The 16561-nt window shown below is 43.2% G+C and overlaps 1 protein-coding gene across 5 annotated transcripts in view; it reads right to left on the bottom strand.

The window, feature by feature from the left end:
• The window catches only part of Unc79 (unc-79 subunit of NALCN channel complex), a 235915-nt gene that overhangs the window by 36682 nt on the left and 182672 nt on the right, over window positions 1-16561 (bottom strand). For all 5 annotated transcript variants that reach the window (XM_085830632.1, XM_085830633.1, XM_029484459.2 and 2 more), the window contains 7 exons: window positions 15878-15980; window positions 13025-13165; window positions 11860-11898; window positions 5771-5883; window positions 5602-5687; window positions 4906-5079; window positions 1318-1386 (listed from right to left, as the gene is read on the bottom strand). In XM_085830632.1, coding sequence (XP_085686758.1) covers window positions 1318-1386; window positions 4906-5079; window positions 5602-5687; window positions 5771-5883; window positions 11860-11898; window positions 13025-13165; window positions 15878-15980 — 725 coding nt within the window. The remainder of the gene's footprint in view (window positions 1-1317; window positions 1387-4905; window positions 5080-5601; window positions 5688-5770; window positions 5884-11859; window positions 11899-13024; window positions 13166-15877; window positions 15981-16561) is intronic.

Below are 16561 nucleotides of genomic sequence, written 5' to 3'. Positions count from 1 at the left end.
CTGCAAAAGTTGCAAGCATTCTTAATTGTTAACCCTTTTCTTCAGCCCAGATATAAAATTTGTTTAAGTTCCTTTTATATTTACATAAAAAGCAGTTCATTACTTGTTGTTTGTCCCCTGAGAATGGGTGTGTTTTTAATTTATTGGTACTCTTCTATAGAAATCTTTGTGATGCTTTTCATATAGAAAACCTCAAAGAAACTTTGAAATGGTGCCTATAGATTCAAAGCTATATGGTGGCTTATATGGAAACACACCTAAACAACAATTCATTGGCAACATGGCACAGCAGAAAAACCTAGAAAACTTGCTTTCTAAGGACCTATGCTTAAGTTTCAGATATTCACAAACTAGCTCTATGACCTTGATTAGACATGTTGCTTCTGGGCCTAATGTCTTTCACTGTATAGCCACAGATTGACTAACCTCTCAACCAGCTAGCATGAACTGTGACTCTGTGAAAGCATAGTTAAGGTAAATAGCTGTAAGAAATGTGCATTGTTGGTAGATGGTGAGCTAGTAATTATGCACTGTCATAAAATATGCTCTTGTACTGCTGCACAGGAAACAGCCAAGATATGTGAGCAGGGTATAAAAGGAAATGAGAAACAGTCCTGAACACCCCCACAAGGCTCATGATCTTCCTGGCAACTGCAGGAAACTGTCAGTGTTAATACTAAAAGCTCAATCAAGGAAGTGCTTCCTACAGATAGTATGAGCATTTAGAACCCTTAAATGGGATTTGAAGAATGAAAAGATGTTCAGTACAGACAAGGGTTTAAAGTATGTCAGGCAAAGGCAACAGCCTAAACAAAGGTGAGGATCTGAAACTAAGATTATATGTGTAAAGTACAGGAGCATTCAACAGACAGTGTCCACTGTCGTCATGACGATAATGATGCTGATTTTGAAGCTGCATGAGAGCCATGGATGAATGGAACAAGTAGTGGGATTAGACTGGGAAGGTGGGCTGATGAGAAGGGATGCGACTATATGCCACATCAAGGAATTTAAACATTATCCTGAAAGAAATCAGCAGTCATCAAAGACTTTTAGCTGAGGAACCAACACAACCCTATTTAAAAGGTTCAGCTAGTTGGTAATTTGGAGGATGGAGTGATGGGCTAGACCAGGATGAATGGCTACAAACAGTAGCATTGCGGGATATTAGATGCTGACCTATCATGATGCTAACAGGGTCATTCCATTTGCAGCCAGGTTATCAGTATTGATATCTGCCTCTCTTTCAGTTATAAAGTAATCAAATAACCAACCAGTCAAGCTTTTCTGAAGTACTTTAAAACAAAAAATACATACCCTCGTGGCATTGGTGGAAGGTATCTTCAAGAGGCAAATCATAATTCTCAAACTGGAATCTAAAGAACACTGTGAACAGATATGAAAAACGAAAAGTCAACTCTCAAGGTTTCCTTTGCTTCAAATATTTCCTGCATTTATCTTGCAAAAGGAAGAACGTGGGTCTGGGGTGATAGCTCCAACAGTAAAGGGCTTTATGCCACACAGGCATAAAGTCCCATACTTGCTCTCTAGAACCCATCTAAATGAACTGGGTGTGTTGGCAGGTGTGGTGAAGGCATTGAGATTCCTGGCGCTCGCTGGTCAGCCAACCTGGCCAACTCAGTGAGCTCAGGCCAGGAAGAGAGCCCATCTCAAAGACATGGTGGGCCATGCCTATAGAGTGATTCCCAGTGCTGACTTCTGGCCTCCACATGAACACATTCTCACAGCAATTCACACATACATATACCCTTATACACATAAGCATACACACATGCACAAACATGCACACACACACATATATACACACACAAACATATATACCCTCATGTACTTACACACAAACACACACACATGCACACATAATTCTTACTGTAACTACAGCTATACTGTTGCCTACGTATATTAAAAATAATCATTTTCAGATAAATATTTCAATGAGAAAAATTACATAAAATTAAAATAATCATCAAATAAATAAATAAACATAGCTCTAAAGCTATTTCTCAAAGATACAGTTCTAGAATTAAATGATATAGAAAGTTGGATAAAGAACTGGATGGGTAGATGAATGTATGGATTTATGGATAGACGGATGGATAGATGGATGGATAGACGGGCAGATAGGTGGACGAACAGGTGGCTAGAGAGATGTTAAGTAGACACATAAGTAAGTAGGCAGATGTTAAATGTATACTAGTCTAAGGAGGTACACTAAATTATGAAAAGCTTTTTGGGGGCAAAGTAAAACCTTATAGAAATCTTTAGTCCAAATAAGATCCAGTTTTATCACCCTTTCTCTGGGATTTGTTTCTTATTTTAACATTTCACAAGGCTAGGGATTAAATTTGGTCCTTGTGCATAGAAAAAGGGTGTGGCACTGCTGAGCTACCCGTCCCCAGTCCCTAGGGGGGAAGCCATCTTCCCTTTGTGGGGGGGGGGGGGAGACATGACCTGGAACCTGGAGAAAAGCAGCAAAATTTTTGAAAAAGAAAAAAACCAAGATTCTACATCAAAATGTGCTTTGAAAATCCCTGTGTTTACAGAGACTGGGAGGAAATGGCAGAGCACAAAATAAGCTGCCCTTTACTGTTGCAAGCATATCCTCACAGCAACATTTCTACAAGGCTGCACTGAAGCCTTCCACACAGTACAGACTAAGCCAGAGGGAATCATCTTGGATCCCAGGACTTGCCGCTCGTCTGTCACCTGAAATTTGCATTTGTTCAAATGCAAATCCTCGGGCCACACTCCTCGGGCCACCCTCCGACCAGTCATGGCCCTGGGTTTAGCCAGAACGGTGGCGCACCCTGAAGTCCAAGATCCACTTCAGTGAGACTTCTCAAAAGCAAACTGCAAGCGTTTCAGTGGAGAGTATTATTTTCCCAAGAGATTAAGGACAAAACAGAATCGGTTCTCAGATCTGACCTAGCAGGGAACGCTCTTACACAAATCCTGACGGTATTTTCTAAGTATCTTTTAAAAAGAACCTCGGCCTGTTCAATATGCCAATTGCCTTCAGAATTGCTGTGACATTTACTTACTTTAAAGAAGGAGCTGAAAACTAGCTGCTAATCAGGCCAAACTCTAGTGACTTAAAAGCCAGAAAATGTCATCTTAGTTGGGGGAAGATCTGTATGCTGAGGCCTGTTCCCACATAGCCACCATCAGCAGGAGAGGAGGGCAGTCCTCCATAGGTGCCATGCATTAACGCTCTCAAGGGTCTCCGTTCTCCGTAGTACCTTGCCTCTCACCACACCACTCAACTCATTAAGGGTGGAGTCCCTGCAGGCGCAGCTGATTGTCACAAATTAGGCATGCCAGTTGTTTACAGCAGCAGCACCCCCTGCTGGTCAGTATGGAGTTCAGCATTTTCATTATTGGGATAGGTGCTTCTGAATACTTCTGAATGGCTCACCAGCAAAGAATGTTCCAGAAAGACACTCTTGTCTAAGGGGGTTCTATGTGGCCATGTTAAAATGTGTGTGTGTGTGTGTGTGTGTGTGTGCACCATGGCACACATATGGATGTTAGAAATCTTTGGGAGTCAGTCTTTCCATCCATTGTGGGGGACTTGGGAATTGAACTCAGATTGTCAGGCTTGGTAGCAAGCACTCTTATTCCCTGAGCTATCTTGCTAGCCCAGGACGAGTCCTCTTTGCTTGGATTTGCTCATCTACGTTAAGCTATGGATAAACAGGTAACACAGAGAGCGGTAATACAGAAACCTGCGCTGCTCTCCACAGTCCCCTTGAACCCTAGCAACAGCACTCGGCAAGCTAAAGGCTCTGAATTACCAGCTCCTTATCAGCATCCTTATTAGCATCCACCGTGATTGCCACGGTTAGCTGACCTTTGCAACATCTTCTACAAATGAGGCATTTATTCCAGAAGTACCAACATGTGACTTCACTGGTCAGATGAACAAGTTATCCGATTTTGTTTTGTAGTAATTTTATCTATGAGTGACATGAAGAAGTCACACAACTCTAGTGGAGCAAGGGACAAAGAAGTGGCTCTGCCAAGGCTGGAAACCTGCTGGCCCCGGTCCTGGAGACACGAACGCTTGCGGCTTTCTTGGTTTACAGCAGTGTGCAGTCATACACAGAGCACTAGGCTGAGAGTCAGGAGGCGCGAGTTCCAACCTTCTCCCCACCTCCATGGAGCCATTACAACTCACACCTCCTCTCTTAATGTACAACTCTTTATTTGATGACATACAGAAAGAATGTGTCTTGTTGATTTCTTCTGCTTTAATAAAATAAGCTCCTGTTTTTCTTTCTTTTCTTTTTTCTTTTTTTATTATCAGGCCCCTGATGACAATGATTCTTGAACTACAGATTAACCACTGAATATCATCTTGCTCTTTCCTGAACATTACTCAAAAAAAAAAAAAAAAAAAAAAAAGCAAAGCAAAACAAAACACATGTCACTTTAAATAATTCTCTAAAGCTAACACTTTACCTATGTCTGGATTCCTTTTAGATAAGCTATTAATTTCCTTGCCTATTGGATATCCCCTTGAGAAAAACATTTCTGCATAAAGTCGATCTAAGGACTGGGATTGTAGCGTGCACAGGACGCTGAGTTCTAGCCCCCTCACTGAAAATGAAAACAAACACAAATTTAAAAAGAAACAAACCACAGTCGGTTGGCATTCAACTAAACACCACGTGGTCACTGGGTACCTTCATTGTCAGAAAGTAAAGTATTCACTCCATTCTGCCGACAGCGGAGTGGATGACCTAAATAATTCTCTTCTCTAGCTGACAGATTTCCCCTAGCTTCTTGGGATCTATCAGATCACCTGACCATGCTTTGCATGTTGGTCTCTGTAAGCAGATGGGCAGAAAGTAATGGAAGCTAAAAAACTTGGGCTGAGCTCACCTTCAGAGGTAAAACACAAGGCAGCTTGGCAAAAAATGTCTGAAACTGGTTGCTGATTGTGGTCCAGAGACTACTAGGAGAATCCATGGGCAGAGCTTCCATGAACGTGGCAATGTTTTCCAAACAGCGTATCATAGCACCCCCTGCTGGTAAATTCTTTTTGTTATTTAGACCCTAAAAACACAAAAGCATAGGCAATCAACTGCTGAAACAGGACACGAATCACAAAGCTACCCAGAGAAGGTTTGCTTAGAAACCTTACATATTTGCACTATAAACACGATGGGCCGCCTGCTACACAGGCTGACTGTTCTAACAGGGAGAAGGAATACAGAGGAAAACCAGCTACCTTTAGAAAAACGGCAGGGGCAAAACTAATGATCTTTATGTCCTCGAGATAAAATGGGATCATGAATTAAGAACTCTCTAAGGATATAGAATGGGTCTGGGTAGGTGCTAAGAAGGTAATGAACGACGCCTGCTGGAAAGACTCTTCCAAGGTAAAGATTGGAGCTTTTGATAGTAGCAGCCGCTGCTTTCTTCCTAGCAACAACTGGGCATGGTGAAGCAGTCTGGGACTTCTCTATGTTAGATACAACACTTCACTGTGAAGCAGTCCAGGGGTGCCTCAGGGAGGGAGATAGGTGTGGTACATGACTTTGCCTGGGACCTAGGGTACCTTTCACGCAAACCTACCTCCAAGAGCTGACTGAGGGCAGCAATTGAGCTCAGCTCGTTGAAGTCCATGAGAGATGTGGCTAAGGTCCGTAAAAAAGTCCCATCTATAAAGCAAATGATCAGATTTAGTAGGCTTTCTGGGGACTGGCCAGGCTTGCAGTGTCTGGGTCCTGGGGGAGTGAGTTACCTTTGATGGCACTCTGGAAGAGCTGAGGGAAGATGCCATTGGGGGCCAGCTGATGGAAGATGCAGCGCAGGAACTGCTTGGCCACACCTGCTGCATTGCCTGGAACCATCATGCTGCGTTCAAACAGAGAGGACAACACAAGCTATAGACCAACGAGCATGCGTGCAAAGATCTAGAGGTTACGCTCTGAACGCCACAGTTTTATCCACTATCTTGCTTGCTAGTTTCCCTCAGAGAGATGAAATTACCCATAGTCAAACCTAATACTTCATAACAATTCTTTCCAAACAGATCCATAAAGTGCCAAAGTGACAGCAGAATCATTCCAGGACTCTCCACACGTATAGCTGAGCATCCCAAAGCCAGTGACTTGCAAAGGCCAAAAGTCTAGAAATGGATAAGAGTTATCAGCAAGAACCTAGCAAGGCCAAGAGAGGGTTGCCCTGAGGGGATGCAGAGAGAGTATCCTCACTTCTTTTGGGAGATCCGCCATGTTTTCTTGGAGCATATGAGCTGGCCCTTGTGACAAAAAGTAGCTGAGAGTTTTACATGGCTCTGTCTCTTAGACAAAAGCAGCAGAGAGGATAATTCCTGAGGTGGTTGGTTAGGGGTATAGGTTACCAGAAGGAAGAAATCAAAGGTCCCAAGTGAACGAAGGGCAAGAAGCTCTCCTAAGCTAGGTACATCAGCCTCTGCCTCATCATGCCAAGTCCACCCTGGAATATTGGTTCAAAGGTCAAAGACGGCCTCCAGGGAAAACAGAGCCCTAAACTTATGACTGACATAAGTAAACAGAACAAGAGAAACTTTTGGCTATTTGTTTCATGAGGCCCCCATAGCCCTAAAACTAACATCAGATAAATCTGAATAAATAAATAAACACAAAGGAACAGGAAGAGAAAGCACACAGCACAGTATTCCTCTGGACACTGGATCCAACTATAGATGACAAGGATAATATATCATGACGACATAGGGTTTATCCATAGAATGCCAGAATAACATCACAATCAACATAGGGGCTGGGGGAAATGGCGAGGAGAAGGACCAGAGTTCAGATCCTCCATGTGGGCACAGTGAACCACCTAGAGCTTGAGCCTCAGAGGATGGAGCTCTGGGATGCTCTGCGTGAGCAAGCTTCCTACCCAGACTAGCATCATAGCAAGCTCTGAGGCTTGGTGGAGAGACCTTGCCTCAAAGTATGAGGCAGGAGGATGACCAAGGAGGACTCCTGATGTCAACTGTGGGCCTCCACACGCCAATGTGCACAGCTACAGACATGCACACTCACATACATGTGAACCGTCACGTCACATATATACACACTTGCTAACACAAAAAAAAAAAGAAGAGAAAAAAATCAATCAATGTGATTCAACATATTAAAATAAAGACACATGAGTTTTAAATTACTCAACATATTGGAAATAGAATAAAACAGTTTGTTTAAAAAAGTGTCTGTGAAAACAAAAACAAAACACACACACACACAAAAAAAAAAAAAATCCCTGGCTAACACATAACCAGAATGAGATTGTGAAGGCAGGAAACAAAACAGGAATGGCCATTTCCACATCCCTTATTGTGCTGGTGGCTCTACCTACTATGATAAAGTAACAAAACCCCAAAATTATCAGAAAGGAGGATAGGTAGGTAATATAATGCTTTCCAAGCAAAATAAAACCGTAAGAAGTCTATAAATTCTAGAAGTCTAAGAAACTTCTAGAACTTGTGTGTGAATTAAGCTAGGATACAACACTAATCCAGAAAAATCTATTTATCCACCAGGAAAAAAAAGTGAAAATTATTTCCTTTAAAATTCAATTTCTGCCAGGCAGTGGTGGCGCATGTCTTTAATCCCAGCACTCGAGAGGCAGAGGTAGGCAGATTTCTGAGTTTGAGGCCCGCCTGGTCTACAGAGTGAGTTCTAGGACAGCCAGGGCTATACAGAGAAACCCTGTCTCAAAAACCAGGGAAAAAAATTCAATTTACATTAGCTCTAACATGCATAAAATTCTTAGGGGTCAATCTAACAAGATTTAACAAAAGATTTACAAAATTTAAAGTTTAAAGTTTAAACAGAAGATTTACAAAATTCCAAAATGTAAAATTTTAACCAAAGTCGTACAAGACCACTACTGAACATGGCTTGGGGACTGGGTTGATGGTTCAGCCTGGACAACACTTGCCTTACAAGTTCCAGGATCTGAGTTTGAACCCAGAATCCTCATAACCGGGAAAGGCATTGGTACTGTACACTGGGAATCCCCGCACTGGGGAGGTGAAGATGGGGTTCACAGGGGCTCACTGACCAGTCAGTCAAGCCTAACTGGAACCTCTAGACCAATGAGAGGCTTTGTCTCACAGGAGCTAGACGGCATTCCTAAGGATGACACCCTCCATATATGTGAGCACACATTTCAAAATCATAGCTGAGAGAAACTTAAAACTTAATGAGAGGAATGAATGAATATATATATATATATCTCAATATATATATATATATATATATATCAGTTATTCCCAAATTAATATACACTGTCAACTCTAGTAACCATTTTGCCTAAAGAAGGAGAAACTTGGACACAGTGTAGAACTGATGCCTGTTATAGCAACAGTGAGAAGACAGAGAAAGGAGAATCCCCACAAAGTTGAGGCCAGCCAGGGGTCAAAGCAAGATACTTTCTTGAAAAGGCAGAACAGAAAGAAAGGAGAAGCTAATTTGGAAATTTAAAGAATTTACATAGCTAAACAAATCTGTAGAAAAAGAAAAAAAAAGGAAGGAAGGAAGGAAGGAAGGAAGGAAGGAAGGAAGGAAGGAAGGAAGGAAGGAAGGAAGGAAGGAAGGAAGGAATACCCTGGCTACCTGATGCCAAGCCTCACCCCTGTAATCCAGACCATGTGGCACCAGATCAGTGGTCCTCAACCTGCAGGTCATGACCCCTTTGGGGGTGGCATATCAAATATCCTGTGCATGAGATATTTACATTACAATTCACAGCAGTAGCAAAATTACAGTTAGGAGGTAGCAACCAAATAATTCTATGGTTAGGGAATCATCACACATGAAGAACTGCATTAAAGGGTCACAGCATTAGGAAGGTTGAGAACCACCACACTAGATGAAGAATCTGTGTACAGCCCAAAGGAACCATAAGGATACACACTACCATACAGGGAACTTGGAGTTTAACACATATCACAGTGGACCAACGAGGGAAGGAGTCTTTAAAACAAGAAGGGGCTGACATAGCTGGATATTTGATATGAATATAGAGAATGTCTCTACCCCTACCCAACACTATATAAAAGGTAATTTTGATGGATTATGTAAGAGATAAATCTAAATGTTAAAGTTATGAAACGTTTGGAAGAAGATAACAGAAAGCACACCCTAACAGAAAGTAGAGAATAGACACGACTTGGAAGCAGATAAGACATGGTTTTCTCAGCTAAACAATAAAAATCCATAATTACATACACTTTAAATCATGGAGAAGTTAAAAGTTCATCTAAATAAAAACCTTGTCAGCAAATTATAGCATTGGGAAAATGAATGAGCCCAGCCTAGGAAAAGATGTTCTTAAAAATATTTATACAAAGAAGTCTGACAACTCCAGAGTAAAAAAGAAAACAGCCCAATTTAAAAGATGGAAAAGATCATTTAAATGAACACTTCAGGCAGGATATATAAAACAGTCAATGAACATTTGAAAAAAATGTCATCAGAAAGATGCAAATTAAGACTACAAAGAGATGGCCACCATATAGCCACTCCATCTGCTCCAGTTGAAAATACGAACAACACCCAAATCTGGCAAGGATGTGGGGCAGCCTCAAGTCTCACTGATGATGGGACTGTAAAATAGTATCCCACACAGGATAAATAGCATAGCCTTTATCTAATATTTTCTTCATTTAGCACCGGGCAGCACACCTTTAATCCCAGCACTTGGGAGGCAGAGGCAGGCGGAATTCTGAGTTCAAGGCCAGCCTGGTCTACAGACTGAGTTCCAGGGCAGCCAAGGCTACACAGACAAACCATGTCTCAAAACAAAACAAACAAACAAAAAAAAAACCTTACAAGCAATATTTTCTTCATTTTTACTTATGTATCTATGTGTGAATATAAATACACATGTTCAGATGCCCTCAGAGGTCACAAAAGAACATCGGTTCCTTTAGAACTGGAGTCACAGGCAGTTATGAGCTGCCATGGGAGCTGGGAACCAAAGTTAGGTCGTCTGCAAGCACCATTAAGTGCTGAGCTAGGCCCTAGAACAAATACTTTTATACAACCATATTTATGTAAGAGAAGTTCTGATTTCTTATTTAAAAAAAAAATCAAGCACACATACATTTTGTGGCCCAATGATTCCATTTCCACGAGAAATAAAGCATCGGTTTACAAAGAACCTTGTCTAAGAGTGTTCATAGCTGCAAAGGAATCACACTGAACTAGAAATGACCCTGATACTCTTTAGTAGGAACCTGAATTAACCATGTAGTGCATGTTCAGCTCTGACAAAGAAACAGACCAAGGTACCTGCAACAGCACGGATAAATCTCAAAGCATTGTTGCCTGAAGAAGCCAGACACAAAACAGCAACACAATTCCATTCATGCAAAGCTCTACAGCGGGCAAAATTAATCTACCACGGAAGAAAAGGGCATTTGCTTCCGTGGTTGGAGGATAACTGGACCTGTGGAAGATGGGCCCTTCTGGCCATCATGGTTAAGTTCTGTCTTGACAGGGCCCAGGAGAGCAGGTAAAGCTATTTGTCAAATTCAGTGAATGTACATTTAGGGTTATGTGTAAATTTTACAAAAGAAAAGCCATACCTAAAGTATTACCACGGTGTCTGTCAATAAGAATGCATTATCCACAGGCCCTGACAGGACAGAGGGGCTTAAGTGTTTTAAGGCAGAGCGTGTTGGCCCTCACCTAGTGCTCTGTGACCTCAGTAAAAGCTAACCCTGAGTGACCTCGGTGGTCTAGCTGCTTCTATCCTGTTCCCTTTACTTTCTGCCATCTTCTCTGTGTTCACTGAAGCCACGTTGGTCTGTCTCCAGGTTTACCACCCTCTTTCCTCACTTGAAGCCCGTGTCCTGACTGTGGCCTCTACCTGGGGCGATCTCTCCATAGCTTGCTATATAGATCATTCTCCCCACTTAGAATTTGTTTACATAGCACTTCCTCCAGGAGACTGTCCTTGGCCATTGTGTCTAAAATACCAGTCCTGAGCCTTCTCTATCACCCAGAATTAGTTAATATTCATAACACATTGCATTAAATGATAGATATTAAATTACATGGGCAGTTTCCTATTGGTTAACTTACATATTTTCTGTCTCGTTGACTTGAATGTAAACTCCACAAAAACCAGGATTTGACATCTGACTACCCTGTCTAGAACCTGGCACTAACTCTATAGATACTCATTTATGGGTCTATACCCTTAGCGTAAGATAGAGAGGACACAAGAGGGTCCCCTGGGCTCCCTGGTGACTGCCCAGTTCTATGAGAGACCTTGTCTCGAAGAGTAAGGTGGAGGGCGCTCAGACGGCACTCAGTATTGATCTCTGACCTCCACACTCACCATGCACACATGCACACACACAAATAAATAAATGTGTAATGAATTAACCTAACAGGAGTCTATTTCCTTCACAGCACTTAGCACAGTTACTGTACACTTTTGTGGCTATTCATTCATGTTTGCCATCTTGGTAAGACTGAAAGTCAAACAAGGCAAGGAATCAGGCTGGTATTGCCTTTAACAAGAACCCAAGCAGGGCTGGGGTGCAGCTGTGCAGTAGAGCATTTTCCTAGAATGCTTGAGGCTCTCAGTTGGACTCACAGCATGACTGACAATAAAAACCTCACTAAACTAGTACACGTTGGATTTAAAAATACTTGATGAAACTGAGTGAATGAGTGAATGTGCAAAGCCAGGTCAGAAACTCTCAGGAGCTATGGTGGAATAGCAGGCGTCATCTCAGAGACCATGTACCAGCAGCCAGTGTCAGACTGTGAGGACATGCACAGGGCGAAAGAGAAATGAGCCGAGCCCACTGGAGGTTCTTACCTTTCTGCTTGACTGGAAAAGGTAGTGCTGGATGCGAGCCTAAAATATAAAAGAAAAAGTCACACAGGTAGGTATCTCAGCTTTCCATGGTGAAGTGCATTAGTGTTGAGCTAGGACCCTGGGTTTGGTGGTGAGGGTATAGATGCTGAGAGCCCCTGTGTAGGCATCTGAGGGACCACTCCGCAGGTCATGTGCAGGGCTAAACTTAATCCAGTCTCCCAAACCTGTCTTGTGTACCCACCACCTATCTCAATGTAAATGCATACAAGTGAAAAATTTACTCTCACCCACCCAACGTAAAAAGAAATGGTGGTTGTAACCAGGCTAGGCGGACACCAGAGCCTGTGATCCAGTGATCCCTGCATCGACTCGATGTATTTCTCTGTCAACAACCTTTGATAGCCCAACTAGGAGCAAACTGCACACTGTAAAGTGCTCCACCACCACAAACCAGATAGCGGAGGCGTCCTCAGTGTACCAAGAGTAAAACTTTTGTACTAGATGTTTTCCAGACTCTTGCTAGTCTACACAACAGAGCAAGTAAGTCAAATGTAAGAGTGTAGAGACTGAAGCAACATAACTCGGGGTCTACGAGCTGCATAGTTATTACTGAACTGGAATCTAGTCGTGAACATGAGCCACATTCCTCTTCTGATGTCTACATAAAAGGAGAATTCCCTTCACACTAACAGTCAGACTGAAGGGCCTGTTCCCAAAACTCGAAGCCAGAGCTGTGAAGATGCTGTGCGACACACCATAACGCCCTGAGCTGAACAGTTCAGTGAGGCTCTCCTTAGGATCACCAAAGACGATATCAAATCACTCCAGAACAGGTCAAGGGAGAGAAGAGTATGATCGGAACAACGGCTAATACACAAAGTCTGCTGTGGACAGACCATCCGAACACATACAGCAACAGGGAGCAACAGTCAAACTCCCTCGGTGCAGCCTCCTCTGGCTCCACTCTGACCTTGACTCATGACCTGGTACAACTGAGAAATGAAATCAAAAGATGTTTCCATCCAAGTTTTTAAAATCCAGTCTGAGTTAATGCCCCCCAGGATCCAGGCATCTGCAAGTGACTGGATGCTTCCCCTTCTAAGGGATGGCGTCTATTTTAAGTAAGGCACCCTCTCCTGCAGATAAAATAGAACATAACACTCACCTTCCCACAGACTGCATGATATCAAGCAACAGCGGCGCCGCCAAGTCTGGGCTTAGGTGAATGAACGTGGAGAGGACCACGATGGCTAGCCCAAGGGTCTCCTCGTCATATTCCTCCAGAATGGCCCCGCAGTCATGGCATCTGCAAAGGAAGCAGAGGAAGGGACGTGTAAAAAACCCGACCATGGTTTCAAGGTAACATACAAGCATGGCTATTTGTCTGACGTCTTCGAAAGGTCTAAAATGGTGTCATCGGGGCTCACTCTAATGTAAGTGGAGACTTCAGTGCCACTGTCATGGTAAGACATGGGAAGAGTGTGGATGGCAGCCCTCTTAGATGTTTCCTTACCATGCAGTCCACGAGCCCCAGAGGGGTTTCTGCTCCTTTAGAAAGAGCTTCAGGTAGGCTAACAGCTCTTGGGCCTTTAAGAATATGAAACTGTGTCTAAGAATAGTCAGTGACTAGATAATTTTTTGATCAGTTTTTATGGTTTATTTAAGCACAAACAAATGCACATGTGAGACATCTACCCGTGTTTCCTCGCTGTACAGTTTGGTAATATGTTTGGTGGCTCTGACGGCTAGCTCTGCTGCTGTTTCCATGACGGAGGAGACATTTCAGCACAGTCAGAGTTGCCTACAATAGGAGTTCTTCCAAGTTCCTGATGCTATGGACCGTAAACTTCCCAGAAGCACAAGAAACCAAGGCTGGACATCAGGACCTGGCCCCTGCCTGGCTCTCCTCACACTCTGTTGCTGATACCTTTGGGTTACACCGGACGCTCTTCACTCGGACATACTGTCCTGACTGGTGCAGGATGACCTTCAGGGTCCTCTACTTGATGGTCTTGGGCTTTATCAGATGTCTGGGGGCAGCCACCTCACAGGAAGCGGCAAGGAAGGAGGGAGTAATGGGAGTAACTACATTAATTTTCGTTTGTCAGAATCAAAAATGACTACAGGTGGCTCGAAGCTTTCAAAGGTTCTATCTGTGGATGAGAGACAGAGGACTCTAGTGGACCTGGGCACTCTAGGAAGCCTGCAGAGCCAGGCTGAGCCTCCTGAGTGTCTCGTCCTGCTAAACTAGTACACTCACACTTGCTTTTAAGAAGCCCACACTCAATCTTTTCTTCTCTTTCTTCTCTCTCCCCTTCTCTTTCTTTCTTTTTCCTCCTCTCTGCCCTTCTACCCGCTTTGCCGCCCTCCTACTTCTGCACAATAAACCTCTCTCACGTGGGAAAAAAAAAAGAAGAAGCCCACACTCAAGCTCTTTCCTGTGTCCTAATATAGGTTCCATTCACCCATTCACCCAACTCAACCAAAGGCAGCTTTATAAAGGGAAACAAAAAATAACTCATGCTCATACAAATGCACGTGCACTGGAACACACACACACACACAGAGAGAAGCAACTAGGAAAAATCAGAACTTGAAATGGGAGTTTCAAACTGGAGAAATTATAACCAAAGTTCTGAGGATATTTCAAGGCAGTTATACACACAAGGCACCTTTGCCTCTCGAGTCTGGCCACTGTGATGGCTAGTTTTTATATCACCTTGATTCAAGCTAGGATTATCTGGAAAGAAAGGATCTTAATTGAGAAAATGCCTCTATAGGCTCAGCCTGTGGGCATGTCTTTGGGGCATTTTCTTGGTGGGTGACTGATGTGGGAGGACCTAGCTCATTGTGTGCAGTGCCACCCCTGTGCAGGTAGTCCAAAGCTGTATGAAAAGGCAAGCTAAGACAGTGCTGGGGGAGCAAGCCAGTAAGTAGCATCCTTCCATGGGCTCTACTTCAGTTCCTGCTTCCAGGCCTCCTGCCCTGACTTCCCTGGATGATGGGCTATAGGTTATAAGTTGCTTTTGGTCATGGTGTTTAATTACAGATGTAGAAAGCCCAAGGCAGCCATCAGCTCCATGTGACCGAACAACGAGCATCCCTATGTGGATACTCACACTGTCCTTTCTACTCACTCTCATTTATGATAAGTGTGAGCCACCTTTATCTGGGAACCTGATTATTCCCAAGGGATCTGTCCAGGTTTGAAAATCTGCAAGCCTTATTTTGTTTTGACACACTCACTAAAAATGATTTGTGTGCCAGGCAAGACATAGCATGCTTGGGGCACAAAATACAGAAAAAATTGTTCTTATCCCAGGGAACTCACCATCTACTTTATAACATATACCTGTACTATTTAGACAAAGAAATAAAATACAGTGTGACATGTGTTGGGTTAGAGATGTTCCGGAGGCTCTGAAAAAGTGGAACCCTGTCCCTTATAATTGGGGAAACTTTGTGTTAAGCTAGATCGTAAATGAATGAAGAGGAATTTGCTAGAACGATCAAGTAAGGAGAGAGAACACATCAGGGATTCTCTGGAATTCTAGATGGAGCTGGGGACAGAGCAGTGGGGACATTCACACACTAGAATACCTTAGCCAATGTGCTAAATGTGGGCTTAAACCTAGAAGAACTCAAGGCTGCCGGGAACTGACAGGCAGAGAGGTGACGGGCTAGTTTGAGATGCGAAGCATGGACTGGACTGTCAGGAGGAAATAAGAATGGAATTTTTTTTAATTTAATTTAATTTTTTATTTCCAATGCAACAATTTGATGCTTCTAGAGGAGGGGGGTTTTATGGACATTAGATTAATTTTAGGGGTAAGTGAAATTATCTCATTCAATCTAATTTAAAATAAAGGAGGGGGGACCCTGCTTATAGTGTGTGCATTCCTGAATTGTAAATGTATACAACACAGCTTCCGCCTGTTGAAGAACAGAGTTTATTTCCTCACCTGGTAACCAGACTCCAACTTTATAACTAAAGGGGGAGAATAACGGGTGAGCTTACTTGTCGGCCATCACGGTTGGCTGCTCCTCTGTGAATTCTTCAGGTGCAGGCACGAACATGCTGGCTATGCTGGGTGCTGACAGCAGGCTGGATTTCGTGGCGCCTGGGGAAGCAGCGGAGAGACAACCATGAAGACAGACGAGCTTCTGGGGCCAGGGGAGTCTCCACTCTGCATTCATTAACTCTCAGAAGATCACACTCACAAGACTGTGACGCCTATCCCATCTACAGCATGAAAAAGCACCCCCCCCAACACACATACAGTGACGTGGGGCCAAGAAAGAACCTGGATGCCTGCCTTTCCATGGTGCATGATTTTGAAAAACAGAAATGTCATCTGGGCCAGCAGAATCTAAGTTAAAGATCAAATTCCCTAGCCTTAAAGGAAACGGCCTGAACAATATGACGTGTCTAACACACAAATGCTTGTCATCATTAATGTAGGGTTACTATCAGAAGGCAGTGAGACCCCAGACTCGACATACCTGACTAAGTCGGAGGCGGTGAGACCCCAGACTTCACACAGATGAACAGAAGGGTATATTGGGCAATTTAGTGTTCTGCTTTGAAAATTATTTTGATAAGCACTAAGGCAAAAAGACTTCATTTTCACCTGAAGTATCTATGAGTGCAGCATCAGCTGTTTGGCTGGATGGCTTGCTCCACCTCACCCCATCAATATGA

This window comes from Mus caroli, unplaced genomic scaffold (genome assembly GCF_978045245.1).
Source record: "Mus caroli unplaced genomic scaffold, Mus_caroli_1 scaffold_14, whole genome shotgun sequence".
Classification (NCBI taxonomy): Eukaryota; Metazoa; Chordata; class Mammalia; order Rodentia; family Muridae; genus Mus; species Mus caroli.
Note: the sequence above shows the minus strand (reverse complement) of the source record. Positions and strands in the feature narration are given on the sequence as shown.